General features: G+C 34.1%; 2 protein-coding genes across 2 annotated transcripts; one reads left to right on the top strand and one right to left on the bottom strand.

Annotated features, from left to right (window-relative positions):
- Positions 1–5,091: 5,091 nt before the first annotated feature.
- On the top strand, positions 5,092–12,234 carry LOC139847210 (aberrant root formation protein 4). The gene is made up of 14 exons (XM_071836851.1): positions 5,092–5,341; positions 5,445–5,624; positions 5,760–5,909; positions 6,123–6,195; positions 6,646–6,824; positions 6,917–6,973; positions 7,534–7,684; positions 8,069–8,128; positions 8,252–8,523; positions 10,880–10,951; positions 11,079–11,156; positions 11,248–11,454; positions 11,554–11,605; positions 11,898–12,234. The coding sequence occupies exons 1-14, from the start codon at positions 5,279–5,281 to the stop codon at positions 12,116–12,118; spliced, it is 1,815 nt and encodes a 604-aa protein (XP_071692952.1). The 5' UTR covers positions 5,092–5,278; the 3' UTR covers positions 12,119–12,234.
- Positions 12,235–12,411: 177 nt separating this feature from the next.
- On the bottom strand, positions 12,412–15,330 carry LOC139848812 (uncharacterized). The gene is made up of 4 exons (XM_071838506.1): positions 14,998–15,330; positions 13,326–13,385; positions 13,108–13,170; positions 12,412–12,806 (listed from the first exon to the last, which is right to left on the bottom strand). The coding sequence occupies exons 1-4, from the start codon at positions 15,328–15,330 to the stop codon at positions 12,639–12,641; spliced, it is 624 nt and encodes a 207-aa protein (XP_071694607.1). The 3' UTR covers positions 12,412–12,638.
- Positions 15,331–15,549: the final 219 nt, after the last annotated feature.

Genomic DNA, 15,549 nt, shown 5'->3' with positions numbered 1-15,549 from the left:
TTTAAAGCTTGTGTGGACGAGTTAAAGTTAGAGTCTAAAGCTATGTTACATCTTGATTGTCCAACTAGATGGAACACAACATATGACATGTTGGATACTGTTGAAAAGTTACAAGAGGCTTTCAATTTATATGAGAATAAAGATCGCAGTTATGTGCACGAATTAAGTAGAGAAATTCCATCTCCAACTGATTGGTATTGCATTAAGAAGCTCACCCAATTTTTAGGAATTTTTAAACGCAAAACCGAAATAGTTTCTGGTACATCTTATGTTGTTGCTAATTCCTTTTTCAATGAAGTGGTCGATCTACATTATCAATTAGATAAAGTGAAGACAGATCGTGACATGGAGTTTAGAGTGATGGTAAATGCCATGAAAGATAAATTTGATAAGTATTGGGGGAGCATTAAAAAGTTAAACATGTTGATGTATTTTGATGTTGTGCTTGACCCTCAAATGAAGATGCCGATTGTGAGGTATGGTTTTAAGCGTATATGCGATATGAAAACGTACACACGTTTGGAAGAAGAATCTATTGAAGAATTTCAAATTCGAGTTGATCATTTAAAGAGAAAAGACGTTGAGGATCATGTTAGTTTTGTTGATGATGCGATGAAAATTTTGTATGAGGAATATCGTATTATGTATGAAGAAGGAAGCTCAAATATGAATTCTGAAAAACAAGGATATGCAGAGAATATGATTGATCAAGAAAATGAATTTGTGGAAGCTTTTTTGAAAGAAAGTGATAATAGTAATGTTGACTCGGCAACAGAGTTGGAGAAATATAAGTCAGAGCCTCGTGAAAAATTGGTAAAGGTGTTTGATATCTTAACGTGGTGGAAAGATCATAGTCCGAGGTTTCCAATTCTATCGAAGATGGCAAAAGGTTATGTATTATTTTAAAAGTTATATATTGAAACTCATTTGTTTTTTTTATTTCTTAATATGTTATGTCTCAATTCGCTTTTAGATATATTAGCTATCCCTGTTTCATCTGTTGCTTCGGAGTCTGCATTTAGTACGAGTGGTCGAGTGTTGGATGCTTTTAGAAGTTCATTGTCACCAAGCAAGGTAGAAGCTTTGATATGTGCTCAAGATTGGTTGCGTATATCAAGAACTGCTTTTGACATTGATGAGTACTTGGATGACGTTGACACACTTACTAAAGGTGCTTAATAATTTATAATTTATGTGTTAATTTTTTTTAAACCATTACTATATAACTATGTATTAGACAAATATTTTTTTTATTCTACAGGTATTTTGGAGAGTGTTAAAGACAACAATTGTGGAACAATGGAAGATTAGAAGATTTTCAATGAATTATTAGTTTTAAATTATATTCTATCTATACATTGGGTACTATTTGAAGTTTTGTTTACTACTTTGATTTGAACTTGGATTGATTTTTATTTATATGATTAAGTTTTTCATTTATGTGTGATAGATTGATAATTATATGAATTGCGTTGTAAATAATTTAATAAAATAATATGTGTTATATATATATTTTTTAAAAGTATATGTATGGTTCGGGTTTTTACCCGAACCGATAGGACCAAAGTAAGAATCGGACCGAACCGAACCATATATTACTGGTCCGGTCCTTGGTTCCTATTTTCATAAAAATTCGGGTTTTGGTCCGGTCCGGGTATTGCCTGGTCCGGTCCGGGTCAGGACCATGCACACCCCTAGTTGGAAACATTTAATCATGTAAATATCAATTTCATTTAATATATAAATATATAAACATGAAAAAGTTCAGGTCACTACAGTTAATACTAGCCCCCAAATCTAATAAAGCCGTTTTAAAATTAACATTACCTATCGTAACCGAAATTAGCGGTGTCCCCGGGTCTTTAAACTTCGGGGGAAGTGAACCAGAAATAACAGCACTCACTTTTTCAGTTAATTTGACCTTTTTAGGCAATGATGCATTGAGTTTCCGTTTTTGAACACACAAATATTTTAAAAATTTAGCATATGCTGGAATTTGTTTGATTGCATCAATAAGTGGGATATTGATTTTTACTTGTTTAAAGGTCTCCCACATATCATCCGTTTTTGGTCCCTTTTTCCCATAAGGGAATTGGTTCAGGGACTCCAAAGCATTGGGGAATGGAATAGTATTAGTCTCCATATCCGTTTCCTTAAACTTTTCAACTACCGGTTTTTCAACATTTAACCCAACCCCAAAATTCACCGGCACTTCATTAACATTATTACTCAAATCATGTAAAATAGGAGACTTACCTGGACCATACTTGATTTCTGATTTCCTGGGCATTTTTACCTTGTTATCATATGTCTTTCCACTCCTTAAAGTGCCCACCATGTTCACTTCATGTCCTCTTCCTTGTGATTCATGATCCGGGTCAAACAATGTATAACTCAGAATTGTATCCGATTCTCGTGTTGCCCTTTTCTCTGCCACTTGATCAATTTGCTTACCCAATGCCGCAATTGACTTATTTTGAATTTTCAAAGTCTTCTTCATCTCTTCCATGAATGACTCCATCCTAGCATCCGTTCTTGAAGATTGACTTTGTTGATTATTTTGAGACAAGTTTTGGTTTTGATAGTTATGGTTTTGGTTTTGGTTTTGCCTTTTGTATTGGTTGTTGTTTTAGTTCGGGTAATGGTTTTGGTGTTGGTTTGGTGCATTCAATGTGCTGTTGTTGTCCCAACTAAAGTTTGGATGATTTCTCCACCCTGGGTTGTAGGTGTTGGAATATGGATCATATTTTTGCCCTTGAACCTCATTCACTTGTTCTTCTATCCCTAATGGTATCCCCCTTTTTGCAACAGTTTGCATAATGAGAAGCATCACCACATATCGAGCACACATCATGAACCTGCACAAAATTAACACTACCACCCTGGTTCGGGTCGTTAAACATGGGAAGCAACAATTTTATCTCATCTAATTCCTTTTCTAAATTCCTAGTCGACCCTCCCGAGTTAGATACATGGTTAACATGAGAAGGATTGTGAGTTTGCCGTGCAACCGAAGCTTGGGTTTTTGAACCCTTGCTCAATTGCTCGAAAAATGCCCATTCATCCTCACTACTCCGAGTCATAAACACACCACCACTAGCCGCTAATAGGAATTGTCTATTTTGTGAGTCAAGACCATCATAAAAAACTTTTACAAGTTCCCATTTCGGTACTTCGTGGTGGGGACAAGATCTAAGTAATTCATTCAGACGTTCGTATGCTTCATGAAAATGTTCACCTGGAAATTGCCTAAAAGATTTTATTTGCATACGCATATCCGAAGTTTTACTTATCGGGTAGAATTCCTCAAGGAATTTCTTTTTCATCACCGCCCAAGTAGTGATACTCCGGGCGAGTAAAGACAAAAACCAACGTTTTGCTTTATCTTTTAAAGAATAAGGAAATAGGCGAAGGCGTACCTCTTCATTCGTGAACCCGATTACCTGATTTGTAGCACAAATCTCATTGAACTCGGTGATATGCTCATAAGGTTCTTCCGTTGCCATACCTCGGTAGTTTGGCAAAATAGAAATCAATTGAGGGCGAACCTCAAATCTTCTGTTGTTATCCGCATTCGGAGCGGGATAAACAATTGGCGAGTGATCTTCGTAATCACCCGGTTGGTAATACGAATCCACACCTCGTGTATCTCTCTCTGCCATTGTTGCAAATAGGATTTCCGCCTACCTGAAAAGAAACATAAACAAGAAAACACGACGCGTAAAACCGAACAAAACTAATAAAATGAGAAAATATTTTTGAATTTTTTAGGTTTTATAATTTTTATGGATTTTTTTAAAATTTAAAAGAAAACAAATTACAAATAAGAGCTTGCAATCAAGCGCACACCTCCCCGGCAGCGACGACAAAATTTGATGGGCGTCGAAGTACCTATCAAAAATAACTTAATTACATTAAACTAGTTAGGGCAAGTAAGGTTCATTCCACAGGAGATTGTGGTTAAAAGCAAGCAACTTTCAGGAGTTGGTTTTTGATTAACTAAAGCACATTTACTAATTAAGAAGATTAAACAATAAAACTTAAGATTTAATGGTTTAAAGCAAAAAGCATAAGCAAAAGATTATAAATGTAAAGTTGTTAACAATGGATTAAAAACCTTTATCCCTTCCAAATCCCAATTAAGTATCATTCATTCAAACAAACATGTGTGTTATCAAGTTATTATCTAAATCACATAGACATGAACTCTTAAATTCGTCAAAGTAATTATCTTGGGCACGATTATGTAACTTAAACGCTTGTCTTTATCCCTAATCTAAATTAACACTAAGTGGATCAAGCACAATTTTTAAATCACAATAATACGTCTTGCAATAATCAAAATCAACCAACTTGCAAGAAACAATATCTTGAACGGTTTGCAAAATCATAAATCAAAAGAGTTTTTCATTGTAATATTACAAACCACACACATAATTGAATGACAATACATTAAAAGTTCATTGGAAGGAATAACAAACCACACACATAATTGAATGACAATACATTAAAAGTTCATTGGAAGGAATAAAGAAAGGAACTTAGCCGAGCATGATGATGATGATGAAGAACATGATGGATTGATGATGAACCATGATGAACTCGCCTTTGATCCTTGAAACCTTGATGATTTTTATGTTAGGGTTGATGTTTGGGGCTTAAGAAACTGAAGAAAAAAGGTCCTCAATTCGTGGCTAAGGGTTTCCCTTATGTAGGGAATGAATAACTTGTTCCCAAAGCAAAAAACTCTCAAAATCCGGCATCAGCAAAATTGCATTGGCGTAATTTACGCCGGGCTGACGTAAATTACGCCCATATTTGTACTGGCGTAAAAGTTTGGCGTAATTGTACTCCAAAAAGTGACTTTTTTCTGTTTCTTGAAGTTTGCCTGGCGTAATTTACGCCGGGCTGGCGTAATTTACGCCCATATTTGTACTGGCGCAAAAAGCTGGCGTAATTTACTCCAGTGTATAAATTCTGATTTTTCCAACTTTTTCCACAACTCGACTTCAAATGCCGTTTTTCGCACCTTTTTGCACTAATCTCTTTTCTCACCTATAAAACACAAAACCACATCAAAGTATCTCATTTTTCGCTCAAATATGGTTACTTTCACGTTGTTAAGCATAAACGATCAAGGTAAAAAAGAAGTTTAGAGACGACAGAATATCAGTAACAAATTGGGTTAACCCAGAAGTGGCTCGTTCAACCCGGTCACCGCAAGGAAAAGGAGTAGAAAAACTGACGTCATCTAATTACCGGTAAACCCCATTCAGTCATGTCATCACCAAACTCCCCTAATTCTGTTCTTATTCAGCAAACCCTAGATTCATGCTCCCAAGTAAGTCTATTTTAATTTCTTCTACTTTATATTGTTTATACAATCACAACCACACTTAACGGAGTTAGGATTATAATGATGTATTTTATTTATCGTTTCACAGTCAATTGCTAATGGTGACTATAAGCAATCAGAAGAATTCATATCTGAGCTTGTTAGCTTTCTCGATTCGATATCGAATTCGATCTTATCCGAGACGAATGATGAGCACGAATTAGATGATTCCGCTTTTCAAGTCCTTGAACAAATTTATCAATACTTAATTTCACCTTCACTTGATCAGGTAGCTAGCTCATTTACTATTTATATATGTAATGCAAATATGCAATGCATAACTTCATTTTCAATATTATTGATAGCTGTATTTATCTATGGATGTGTATTTGTATACCTGAATATGTATATTAAATGATTTCAGGAGGTTACTGATGCATTAGCTTTTGAGCTGCCGAAGGCTGTAGCTAAGCTAGCGTGTGTGTCTGCAAGGTGTTTTGAGAATGTCGAAAGGATCATTGATCGTTTCGTGCAGACTTGTAACCCACGAGATATGGTCTCGGTTCTGTGTGATGTACGTTTGTGTTTCTTTCCATGGTGTTAAGTTCACTTTATTGCTACCTTTTACGGATTTAGATATAAAGTTTGGAATATGTTTTATGCTTATTTTGTAAACGCATATATATGTTTTATGCACATTTCTTTCGGATGTCTAGATAATACAGATTCTTCTGTTTATATGGAATGTGAACATCCCCTTGATTAATGTTATGTGCTATTTGAACAGGCAATGTCTTCTTCAAGTGATGGCTTCAACAATTCTTCTTATTTTACACCTCTTCTAGGAGCTTTGGCAAAGGGTAACGGTTACTGGTTTCTTATCCTTTTTCAGAATAATTCTAGTTGATTACTCAATCTTATAATAACTCTCCTAATCTTACGTATAACATGCTTTAGAACCAAGGTTTACCTCTGGTGTTGGGCCCTAAAAACCCATTAAATCGTAATCATCATTAGGTTGGAAACACATCTAACTACCCCCTTTTTGGTTTAAAAATAACAATACATGTTTGGTAAAACAACTGTGTAATGGTCAAGATATTATTATTTGAATGAGAACACTATAGTGTCTTTAACAAAGTAACTGTTGTAATACTCGATATATAACAAAGTAACTATCTAGTGTGTTAGGTGCGATAAAAGTTGAAGTAAATTGCCAATTTAGGACGTAGTATCTTTTACCCATGAACATGTGGATGAATTCTTTGAAGCTGGCTAACAAAGTGTTTCTGCAATGTTCCTTTTTACAGCTTTTGAGGCCTTACAGAGAAGAATATTTGAGCAATTAAAAGCTGCCATTCCTGTTGTTCTCAAGGTTTTAGAGGCCAAATTATCAGATTCAGAAGATGAAGAAGATACATGTGCTTTGGATTTGGTCAATAAAGCAATATTGATCGCACATTCTCTGAAAGCAACATGCATGAAAATGGTCTGTGGCACACTGATTTATACTCTATGTATCTTGTTAGGTTTTGATGTCTCAATAACTCTTTGTAATCTCACTTTTATTCTATCTTACAGGATCGCAAAGATGAAAAACTTGTTGCTTTATTCGGCCTATATGTCTTGCAAATCACGGTGAGAGTTCTCATACCGTCATATCTGATATGAAATATTTGCTGAAATTGCAATTTTTTTAAATATGACTGGGCCTAGGTTTTATTTCATTGATATCCGATCAAACTGGTAAAATGGAAAAGTTAGCTATCAAGAAAGCGGGCCAACTGGGTAAACAGGTAGAAGTCGATTAAGGTTCTCTTATAAGCTAAAAATATTTGAAATTCATTTTGATTCTAATTACATAAATTTTTAGTTTACTGATTCTATTTATTTTAGATATTTAGTTCTATTAAATTTATTGGTTATTAGTTGTTTATGGTATTCACAGATAAGGGACAAAGAAAGTGTTGACGGGTCTACCCCCTTTTGAAATGAACTCTAAGATGGTCTGGCAGTCTGCTGACCCAAACATATTATGACCCATTAAACAAGCAGCCCGGTCCACTCATCTTGCAACTTATAAATTTTAGTTTTAATGGAGTAGATATTAAATAATTAGAAATGTATTTAGTATTTAAGACCCATCGTGTGTTTCTCTCTGATTCAAGGCAATTATTTTGTAATCTGTGAAAGTTCAGGTTTTGATTTCAAATAGGATGGGAGCCAAAACTTCAAGATGTTTTCCTATGATGTTAGAGTTGTCACATTTCCTTCAGTATTGTGGTCTATCATATCTTGGTCTAATAACTGGACATGAAGTGGACAGGGCTATTGACCTTATTACTCAAGGTAAATGACTAATAATCGGTTCTTAACCAAACTTAATTCTTGATTAGATCCTCAATATATGGCATACTTAGAGGTGTAAAATGGAGCCCATATACTTATACATGTGTCTGTTTGGGTAATGCTCTATCAAAGTAGATTCTTTTTTGAAATTGTAATCATATTTGATACCCCAAATTATCTGTAGGAAACTGTATAACATTAGAAAGAAGCTGCTCTGGTTCAATCTGACCCTCCTCAACACATAATTTACCCGTTTTAAGTGGAGCCCCTTTTGACCCATGACCGAACCCGTTCTATAGGCCACCTTTAGGCATGTTGAGTATTTTCTTTGGAAGTTAGAATATTCTCATATTGCTGTTCTTTTCCTGCTGATGACAATGATAGGTGATGAAGATGATTCTATGGGCTGTTTTGCACATGTCAAATCTGGAGCAGCCCTTACAGGTGCTCTTTTTTTGTGTATTTATGCTGATCTGAAATAATCAGTTACAATTTTTTGCCACTTTTAGTACTTTGTATCGAGAAGGTGCTGAATTTTATGATTTATGTAATAATGCAAATAAATAGTACTTTGGAGAGACCTTTCCGATAAAGTTAGTGATACTACACATGAAGATCTGGATACAGTCAAATATGAACTCTGTAATGATCAAATAAAAAGGTGGGAAGCATTTGGCACGCTGAAGCACCTGTTTACGTCTTTTAATCTTCCATGGGTACTGAAGAAACATGCTATTGACTTTCTATTTTGCATTATGGAAGGCGTTGACTCTCACAAAGAATATGTTGAACCTTTGGAATATTCAGAGTACACGCCTACTCTATATGCTGCTTTACAGGTAACACTCATTTACAAGCCATTATCTAAAGGTGGTAAATTGTACTCGGTGGGTAACGGGTCAAATAGATAAATTGTACTTTTCAGTATTCCATATAGAGTCTATTTTTAAATAATTATTTTTGCATAAAGATTGATGAGGGCCAAAGGATCCGTTGGAAGACAAACGCTCTTCGCAACAAATAATTAAAACATCAACGTGTTTTAATGGAACAAATATTCACAAAAATAATGACATGAATTATTGAGGCTGGAATGTAGCATACTTTGAACAATGGTTAATACTAATAAAAAGGATTGATCTCCTGACTTGCACATATTCGGGAGTATATATAATGAAAGAAACAAAAACCAACAAGCACTATGACTCTATATGACTAGGACTCCTAAACTTTATCTAATTATTTTAAACCATACGTAAACTTATCTAATCATTAAATAACTAATAGTAACCAATAATAATGAATAATAATAACTAACAAACGAATTATTTAAAATCCTTAATTCCGTAGGACTCTTCACTCTGGTTCTACATCAGTCTTTCCCACCTGAAAAGAACTCGTCCTCGAGTTCTAACTCCAATAAGACGATATACCCGGATTAAAAATAAACCAATCAATGACAACTCGGTGAACAGTGCAACTCAAATAAAATGATATGCTCGGGTCAAATGTAAACACACCAATGACAAATTCATCATTGTCATTCCAAATAAGTTTACGACGACCTCTTGAAAAAGTATTATGCTCTAAAACCCTTCTCCCCTTCTCCCCTTCTTGAAAAGAACTCGACCTCGAGTTCTTAATGCCCGGTTTAAATACGAACAAATCTCCTTTATTAATCCTCTTGCTTCCATCTATGGAGTTATTCAAATAAATATATGATATTTTCTTGCCTCCATAACCTTTTGAAACCACTACAACTTCACCTTTATCACGGATACTTTCACTACTCGTGGCTACTTTACATACCGATAAATTCTCTTCTTTTAAATTATAGCCTAACGAGTTTGAATCTTCTTCAACACTGTAATCTTCTCTAAAATAATTTATGTTTCTGGATTCGAGGACACATTTTCTGCTTTAACTTGGATCTCGTCAACTATTTTATCACACTTCTCCATACGATCTGATTCGGATTTCTTCAACCTCGCTATTAAGATTTTCATTGAATCAAAGAACTCTTCCGTATCGAGATTCTCCTTAACGGGTTGACGCTGCTGGTAGAGTTGTGGTTGATAGTATGGTTGATGGTAGGGTTGTGGTTGATAGTAGGGTTGATGGTATAGTTGTGGTTGATAGTAGACGGGGTGTTTGTGGTGGTTCATATTGATGATATTGTTGTGACTCGATCCAAGGTTGTACACCATAAGTAGCTCTTCGGTTTTCTTCTTCAATCCATCGTTGTTTTGCACGCTTGTTGGATTTGTTAACTATATCTAGCGTGTTCTTGAGTCTTTTGAGGGCAATAGTTAGATCGCGACTTTGATTACCCTTATCGTCGGCCATTAAAACAAGAGAAGAAAAAAAATCTTTTTTTCGGATGAACAGTACCTTCGGGATGAACAGTATTTTCGAACACGCCAAAACAGTATTTTCTGACGAGATGAGTGTTCCGGCGATTAACAGTATTTTTTTTTTTTTAAAGATAGTATATCAAAACCCAAACGTGGGAGAGACCCAACTAATCGGAATTAAGATATGTGAGATAAAACTATCAATATCCAAACGTGGGAGAGACCCAACTAATCGGAATGATGATAGGGTGGATCGATTGCTCTGATACCAATTGATGAGGGTCAAAGGATCCGTTGGAAGACAAACGCTCTTCGCAACAAATAATTAAAACATCAACGTGTTTTAATGGAACAAATATTCACACAAATAATGACGTGAATTATTGAGGCTGGAATGCAGCAAACTTTGAACAATGGTTAATACTAATAAAAAGGATTGATCTCCTGACTTGCACATATTCGGGAGTATATATAATGAAAGAAACAAAAACCAACGAGCACTATGACTCTATACGACTAGGACTCCTAAACTTTATCTAATTATTTTAAACCATACGTAAACTTATCTAATCATTAAATAACTAATAGTAACCAATAATAATGAATAATAATAACTAACAAACGAATTATTTAAAATCCTTAATTTCGTAGGACTCTTCACTCTGGTTCTACATCAGTCACACACTGGGCTATTTTTTTTTTTCTTGTTTGACCCTTTTGAGATTAAATAGAACCTTAATTGATTATAAACTTGCTACATCTACCCTTACCTATCTAACTATCTATTTCTAATTCTAATACTGTATTATACAATGCCTAAAAATCTTAATCAAATGTGTAGGCTATTCAACTGGTCATTGTATATGCATCAGATCCACTACTAAGGAAAAAAGCTTTTGATACTTTTAAGATGGTAAGTAACTTCATCTTATTTTCTCTATATGCTATAATATGTTGTTTGATTTTGTTGAATGAAAGCCTTTATATATATAGTACTTGTTATTTGCAATAACGTGCGCTTTGTAAATGGATGATTTCAGGTGCTTGCAGATCTTCCAGTCTCTTTAAGATTTGACATCTTAATCGCTCTTATAACAAACAGCGAGTTATCCTCAATGGTAAGCTATATTCGATCAGCATACATGATTTATAAACAACGACTCCTTATTATCAGTAATTTAATCTAATTACACTGCAATTGTTGAACAGATTGCAATTCTTCTGGGTTGTGTCAAAGATGAAATGCACAAACAGTATCTCCAAAACATTCCAAAACTAAACGGTGTTGAGAAATCTGAAAATAACATATTTCAACATTCATCCCCGTTTTGGTCAGCCCGAGTTCTTGATCTTGTCGAGTTTGTTTTGAAGCCACCAAACGGCGGGCCGCCTTCCCTTCCCGATTCCACTGATGCGGTTAGAATCTGTATAGATTTAATAATATCTGATAATATCGCTATCTTTATTGCGGAAGTATAGTTATAACATGTAACTGCATTTGTTCTATTTTTGCAGGTACTGTCTGCGCTCAACCTGTATAGATATGTATTGATCACCGAGTCATCAGGTACATGCCGCCTTTCTTGTATAGGTTATATATTCGCATTTTGTATATATATATGTGTTATGTATGAAACACTATAAAGTTGATGTCATAATTAAATAGTGAATGAAGTTAAGTCAATAGATAGATTCTAGTTATAAAAGCTTGAATATTTTTTACCTTAGTAAATATGTTAATAACTTGTTAACAGATAAAAAGCAAGTTTTGAACACAATGACAAAAACGTTATTACCTTTGTTGTCAGTTTGTTTGTTTAGTTGGTTTTTTTACGGTAACATGAAAAGTAATGTAACAGGGAATACAAACTACACTGAAGTCCTGTCAAAGAACAACTTACAGAAGGCGTACAAGGAATGGTTTGAATCTCTAAGAGCTTTGGTCTCTGGTGTTGTCGCTGAAAGCCACAAAGAAAACGATCAACTAGCATTTGATACCGTATGTGCTTTTAACCCTGTCGAGTTTGTTTTGTATCGATGTATCGAGCTTGTTGAAGAAAAACTCAAGCATTGTACTTAGGTCATCATTTTTGCCTATGTTATGTGATGATAGCACTTTTTCACATCCATACGCATGTAACAGTATTTTTTACTTCTCATTTATTTGATAAAGTTTCTTCATGTGTTACAAACTTTCGTCAAAGAAATCGCATTCTTTTATAACCCTGTTAGAGTGATTTATATCCACTTAACAATATGGATTATTATTATGTTTTTTACCAAAAAAAGAAAAAAAGAAAAAAGTTGATTTAAAATGAAAGACGATACTAAATGGATTAGAGATAAAATGAAACAATATATTAGAAAAAGGATAACCAAAATCTTTCTAACTTATCTTAGTCTTTGCTAAGTCCAGTAGCATACTTAACTTTTTTCTAGTAATAAGAAAACTAAATACGTAACAATGTACACCTTTACTAACAAAACACGATCACTAATCTTCGAAAAAACTTTCAAAACGGCAACCAATTTCTAGTTGCTGTCTTCTTGTAGATGATGACTTTTATCTGTAAGACGATTTACACACGTGAAATATCTTCTCAACTTTCTTCATCGTCTGGTGCCATGTTTAAATCGGGCAAAACAAACCCGGTTTCAAGAGCCTTGGTTTCAATTTTGGGCACCTTCACACTTGATGTCTGAACTCTATGGTTAACAGTTTCAGGCATCTTATCTGTTTCCTTTCTAGAGTTCTGATGCAAATCAATCTGTTTAGACAGACAAATAATAAAACTTTATGAACCTTTACATTCATTCTTGTTCGCACCACAATAATAGAATGTTGTGAAATAAATCATGTATTAACGAATTGGAGAATTAAAATGACTCTATACCTTGAATTTCTTTAAATTATGACTTGTTGCAACTTGATTACTCATTGTGCAACGCATCGATTCTAACTCCTGTTGGTTAGATTAAAAGAATAAGAGATATTTAACAACAATTAGATATATTTAGCTACCAATGGCTAGTAAAAGTAATAGTAATAACTTAGAAGTGGAAAAATACCTTATTTAAATGTAGCTGTTCCTTCAAGAGGAAATCTTCTTCCTCTTTAAGTTCAGCAAATGACTGCAAATAAACAAATAACCATAATAAAACTGTAAAATATTCATCTGTCAATATGATTATTATGATTTAAAACATAAAAAAATTATAATTAAAGTTTTAACTTGACATATGATATGACAGTAAAGTACGATAATAATGTGTGTATCTGATCAAACCTTTCTTTTTCTTGATTTCTTGTAGCTAGATGTGGTTGCACCTTCATTCCCCAAACCACCCTACGCAAAATGTAATTCCATTACTAACCTTTTTATATCCATATTTTATATTTTATCCATGGACTATGTTTGGTCCCCCTTGAAATAACAATTTAAAATTGATTTTTTGATGATAATGGGCAGATAAATGAAATTCTCGTGACACTCAACAAATTAAACATTATCATATTAAATGCAACATTAAACGGCAAACCATTTAAGTAGTAGTAATAAAGATTACAAAAAGACCTCTCACCTTTAATTTATAAATATTTTATATTTTATTTAAGCTAATAATTTTTACCCATGATACTCAATATTCTAATACTCCGTATTACTTTGCTAAAAATGTTACCTTATTTTGTTGAAATAGATCCACTTTAATCTATCTAATGTAAAAGAAAAAAGAATAATATAATCAGGATTTTGGAATGTGGCCCAGTCATAATATCATATTATCTTATCTCTATCGACATATGCGGAGCGTATTAGTGACGTGGCAAATAATTTATCGCCACGTGGAATATATTTAAGACCTCAAAGTCAAATCACAAACCAAAACTAATCTTGTTTTATCTTCCAGTCATTTCACCACTTTACTCTTTTCTTTATTCATAAAAAAAAAACAATAAAAAATGAAATCCGAAGTCAAACAAAGCCTAATTTTCATGTGCTCACCAATATCTAAAGAGAGACACAATTGGAAATAGAGCCACTCAAAAATATTGCAAGTTTTAAAGTAAAATAAAATTAGAAAACTATTAAAATGAAAAACAGAAGCATAAAGACAAAACTACCCTTCAGTAGTAAGGTTCCCACTCTCTACCTCCCCACCTTTCGTCATCATAACATGACAAACCTACGGCCTACCCCATCGAATCAACCATATAGGTAAGGGCAGTTTCGTCTATCGACCAAAAAATCACTAGACCGTGTTTAAGAAGTTTCCTACATCTCTCAGTTAAAAAAAATATACAATAAATAACTTTTACTTTTGCCGAAAAAAATAATAAATAAATAACTAAAAACATGTCTATAAAAAACTACCTACTGTAATACTATTTTTTTAGTCGTCTACTGTAATATTTTGATGTACCAAAATATAAACTACGGCTTTTATTTATTTTACCCAAAAAAATATATTGCAAAACCCAAGCAGCAGGATCCTTGTTTTCCAAGGTAAATAAAACCAATTTTATATAAGATTGACAAATTAAATTAATAAATTCGTGAATTAACTCAAGAGGGTATTACTAGTAAAACTGTAAAAGTACAAATCAAACAAAAAAAAGTAAAAAAATGAATGTGAGTCAGATTAGATTATGCTCATAGTCATATGAAATTCCATCAATCCACTATTTTTATAGAAATTTAACAAACTGACCAAAATGCCATTTTGGTCATATTACTATTTGCTGATAAAATTAATTAGTGTTTTCATCAACACAAAATACTCCAAGACAGAAGATGGAATTGGAGACGAAGAAGAGTAAAATGGTAATATCATTTTTATCTAAAAAAGTTCAATTAATGTGACGAACGGTTGTTAGACTTACCGGTGACCGGAAAAACAGGAAGCTGGACGGATCTAGTTAAACACAAAAAAGTCAAAATTAAATCAAAATTTACAAACCTTGGTGGATCTACAGCCGCCGGAAGAAAGATCTGAAGGACGATTAGATTCATCGTAACCGTCTTCACTGGTCCAACATAACGGCGTCGTTGGGCTACCACTTTGTTGTTGCTCTTTTCTCATATCACCATTAACGACGGCGTCGGTGGCGGTGGTTGCGGCGGTGGTGGTGGAAGGATGTGGTCTAGAGCGTGACTTACGATGAGCCCACGTAACCGAAGGTAATAAAGGCGGTTGTGAAGATGAAGATTGTTGTTGTTTTAAACGGATGAGAAGTTCGGCTACGACGGCGTCGTTTGTTAACGCCGCCGTAACCCAGTGGTCTTCGTTCATCCTGAGCTGGTGGTGGTTAATACGGTGTCGTTTGATATTAGATTTATGGAAAATGAGAGATTGAATGGTGGTGGTGGTAGTGGTGGTTGTGGTGGTGAAAGTAAAGGGGAAAGGAGTTTTTATGGAAGGTCTTCTCTGTGGAATTGAATGACGGAAAGAAAGGATTGTGTTTGTTTCTTTTTTATGTATAAAAAAGATTAAAAATTTATAACCAGTCCT

Source organism: Rutidosis leptorrhynchoides, chromosome 5 (assembly GCF_046630445.1).
Source record: "Rutidosis leptorrhynchoides isolate AG116_Rl617_1_P2 chromosome 5, CSIRO_AGI_Rlap_v1, whole genome shotgun sequence".
Taxonomy (NCBI): Eukaryota; Viridiplantae; Streptophyta; class Magnoliopsida; order Asterales; family Asteraceae; genus Rutidosis; species Rutidosis leptorrhynchoides.
This window is presented reverse-complemented; position numbering and strand designations above follow the sequence as displayed.

Excerpts from the sequence above, each read along its gene's own strand:
- LOC139848812 (XM_071838506.1), bottom strand. The coding sequence starts at position 15,330 with ATGAACGAAGACCACTGGGTTACGGCGGCGTTAACAAACGACGCCGTC. Across the intron at positions 13,171-13,325 it reads AGAAATCAAGAAAAAGAAAG|TCATTTGCTGAACTTAAAGA; the intron begins GTTTGATCAGAT and ends GTTTATTTGCAG. Across the intron at positions 12,807-13,107 it reads AACAGCTACATTTAAATAAG|ATTGATTTGCATCAGAACTC; the intron begins GTATTTTTCCAC and ends CTGTCTAAACAG.
- LOC139847210 (XM_071836851.1), top strand. The coding sequence starts at position 5,279 with ATGTCATCACCAAACTCCCCTAATTCTGTTCTTATTCAGCAAACCCTA. Across the intron at positions 7,685-8,068 it reads TATTGACCTTATTACTCAAG|GTGATGAAGATGATTCTATG; the intron begins GTAAATGACTAA and ends TGACAATGATAG. Across the intron at positions 11,455-11,553 it reads TTCCCGATTCCACTGATGCG|GTACTGTCTGCGCTCAACCT; the intron begins GTTAGAATCTGT and ends CTATTTTTGCAG.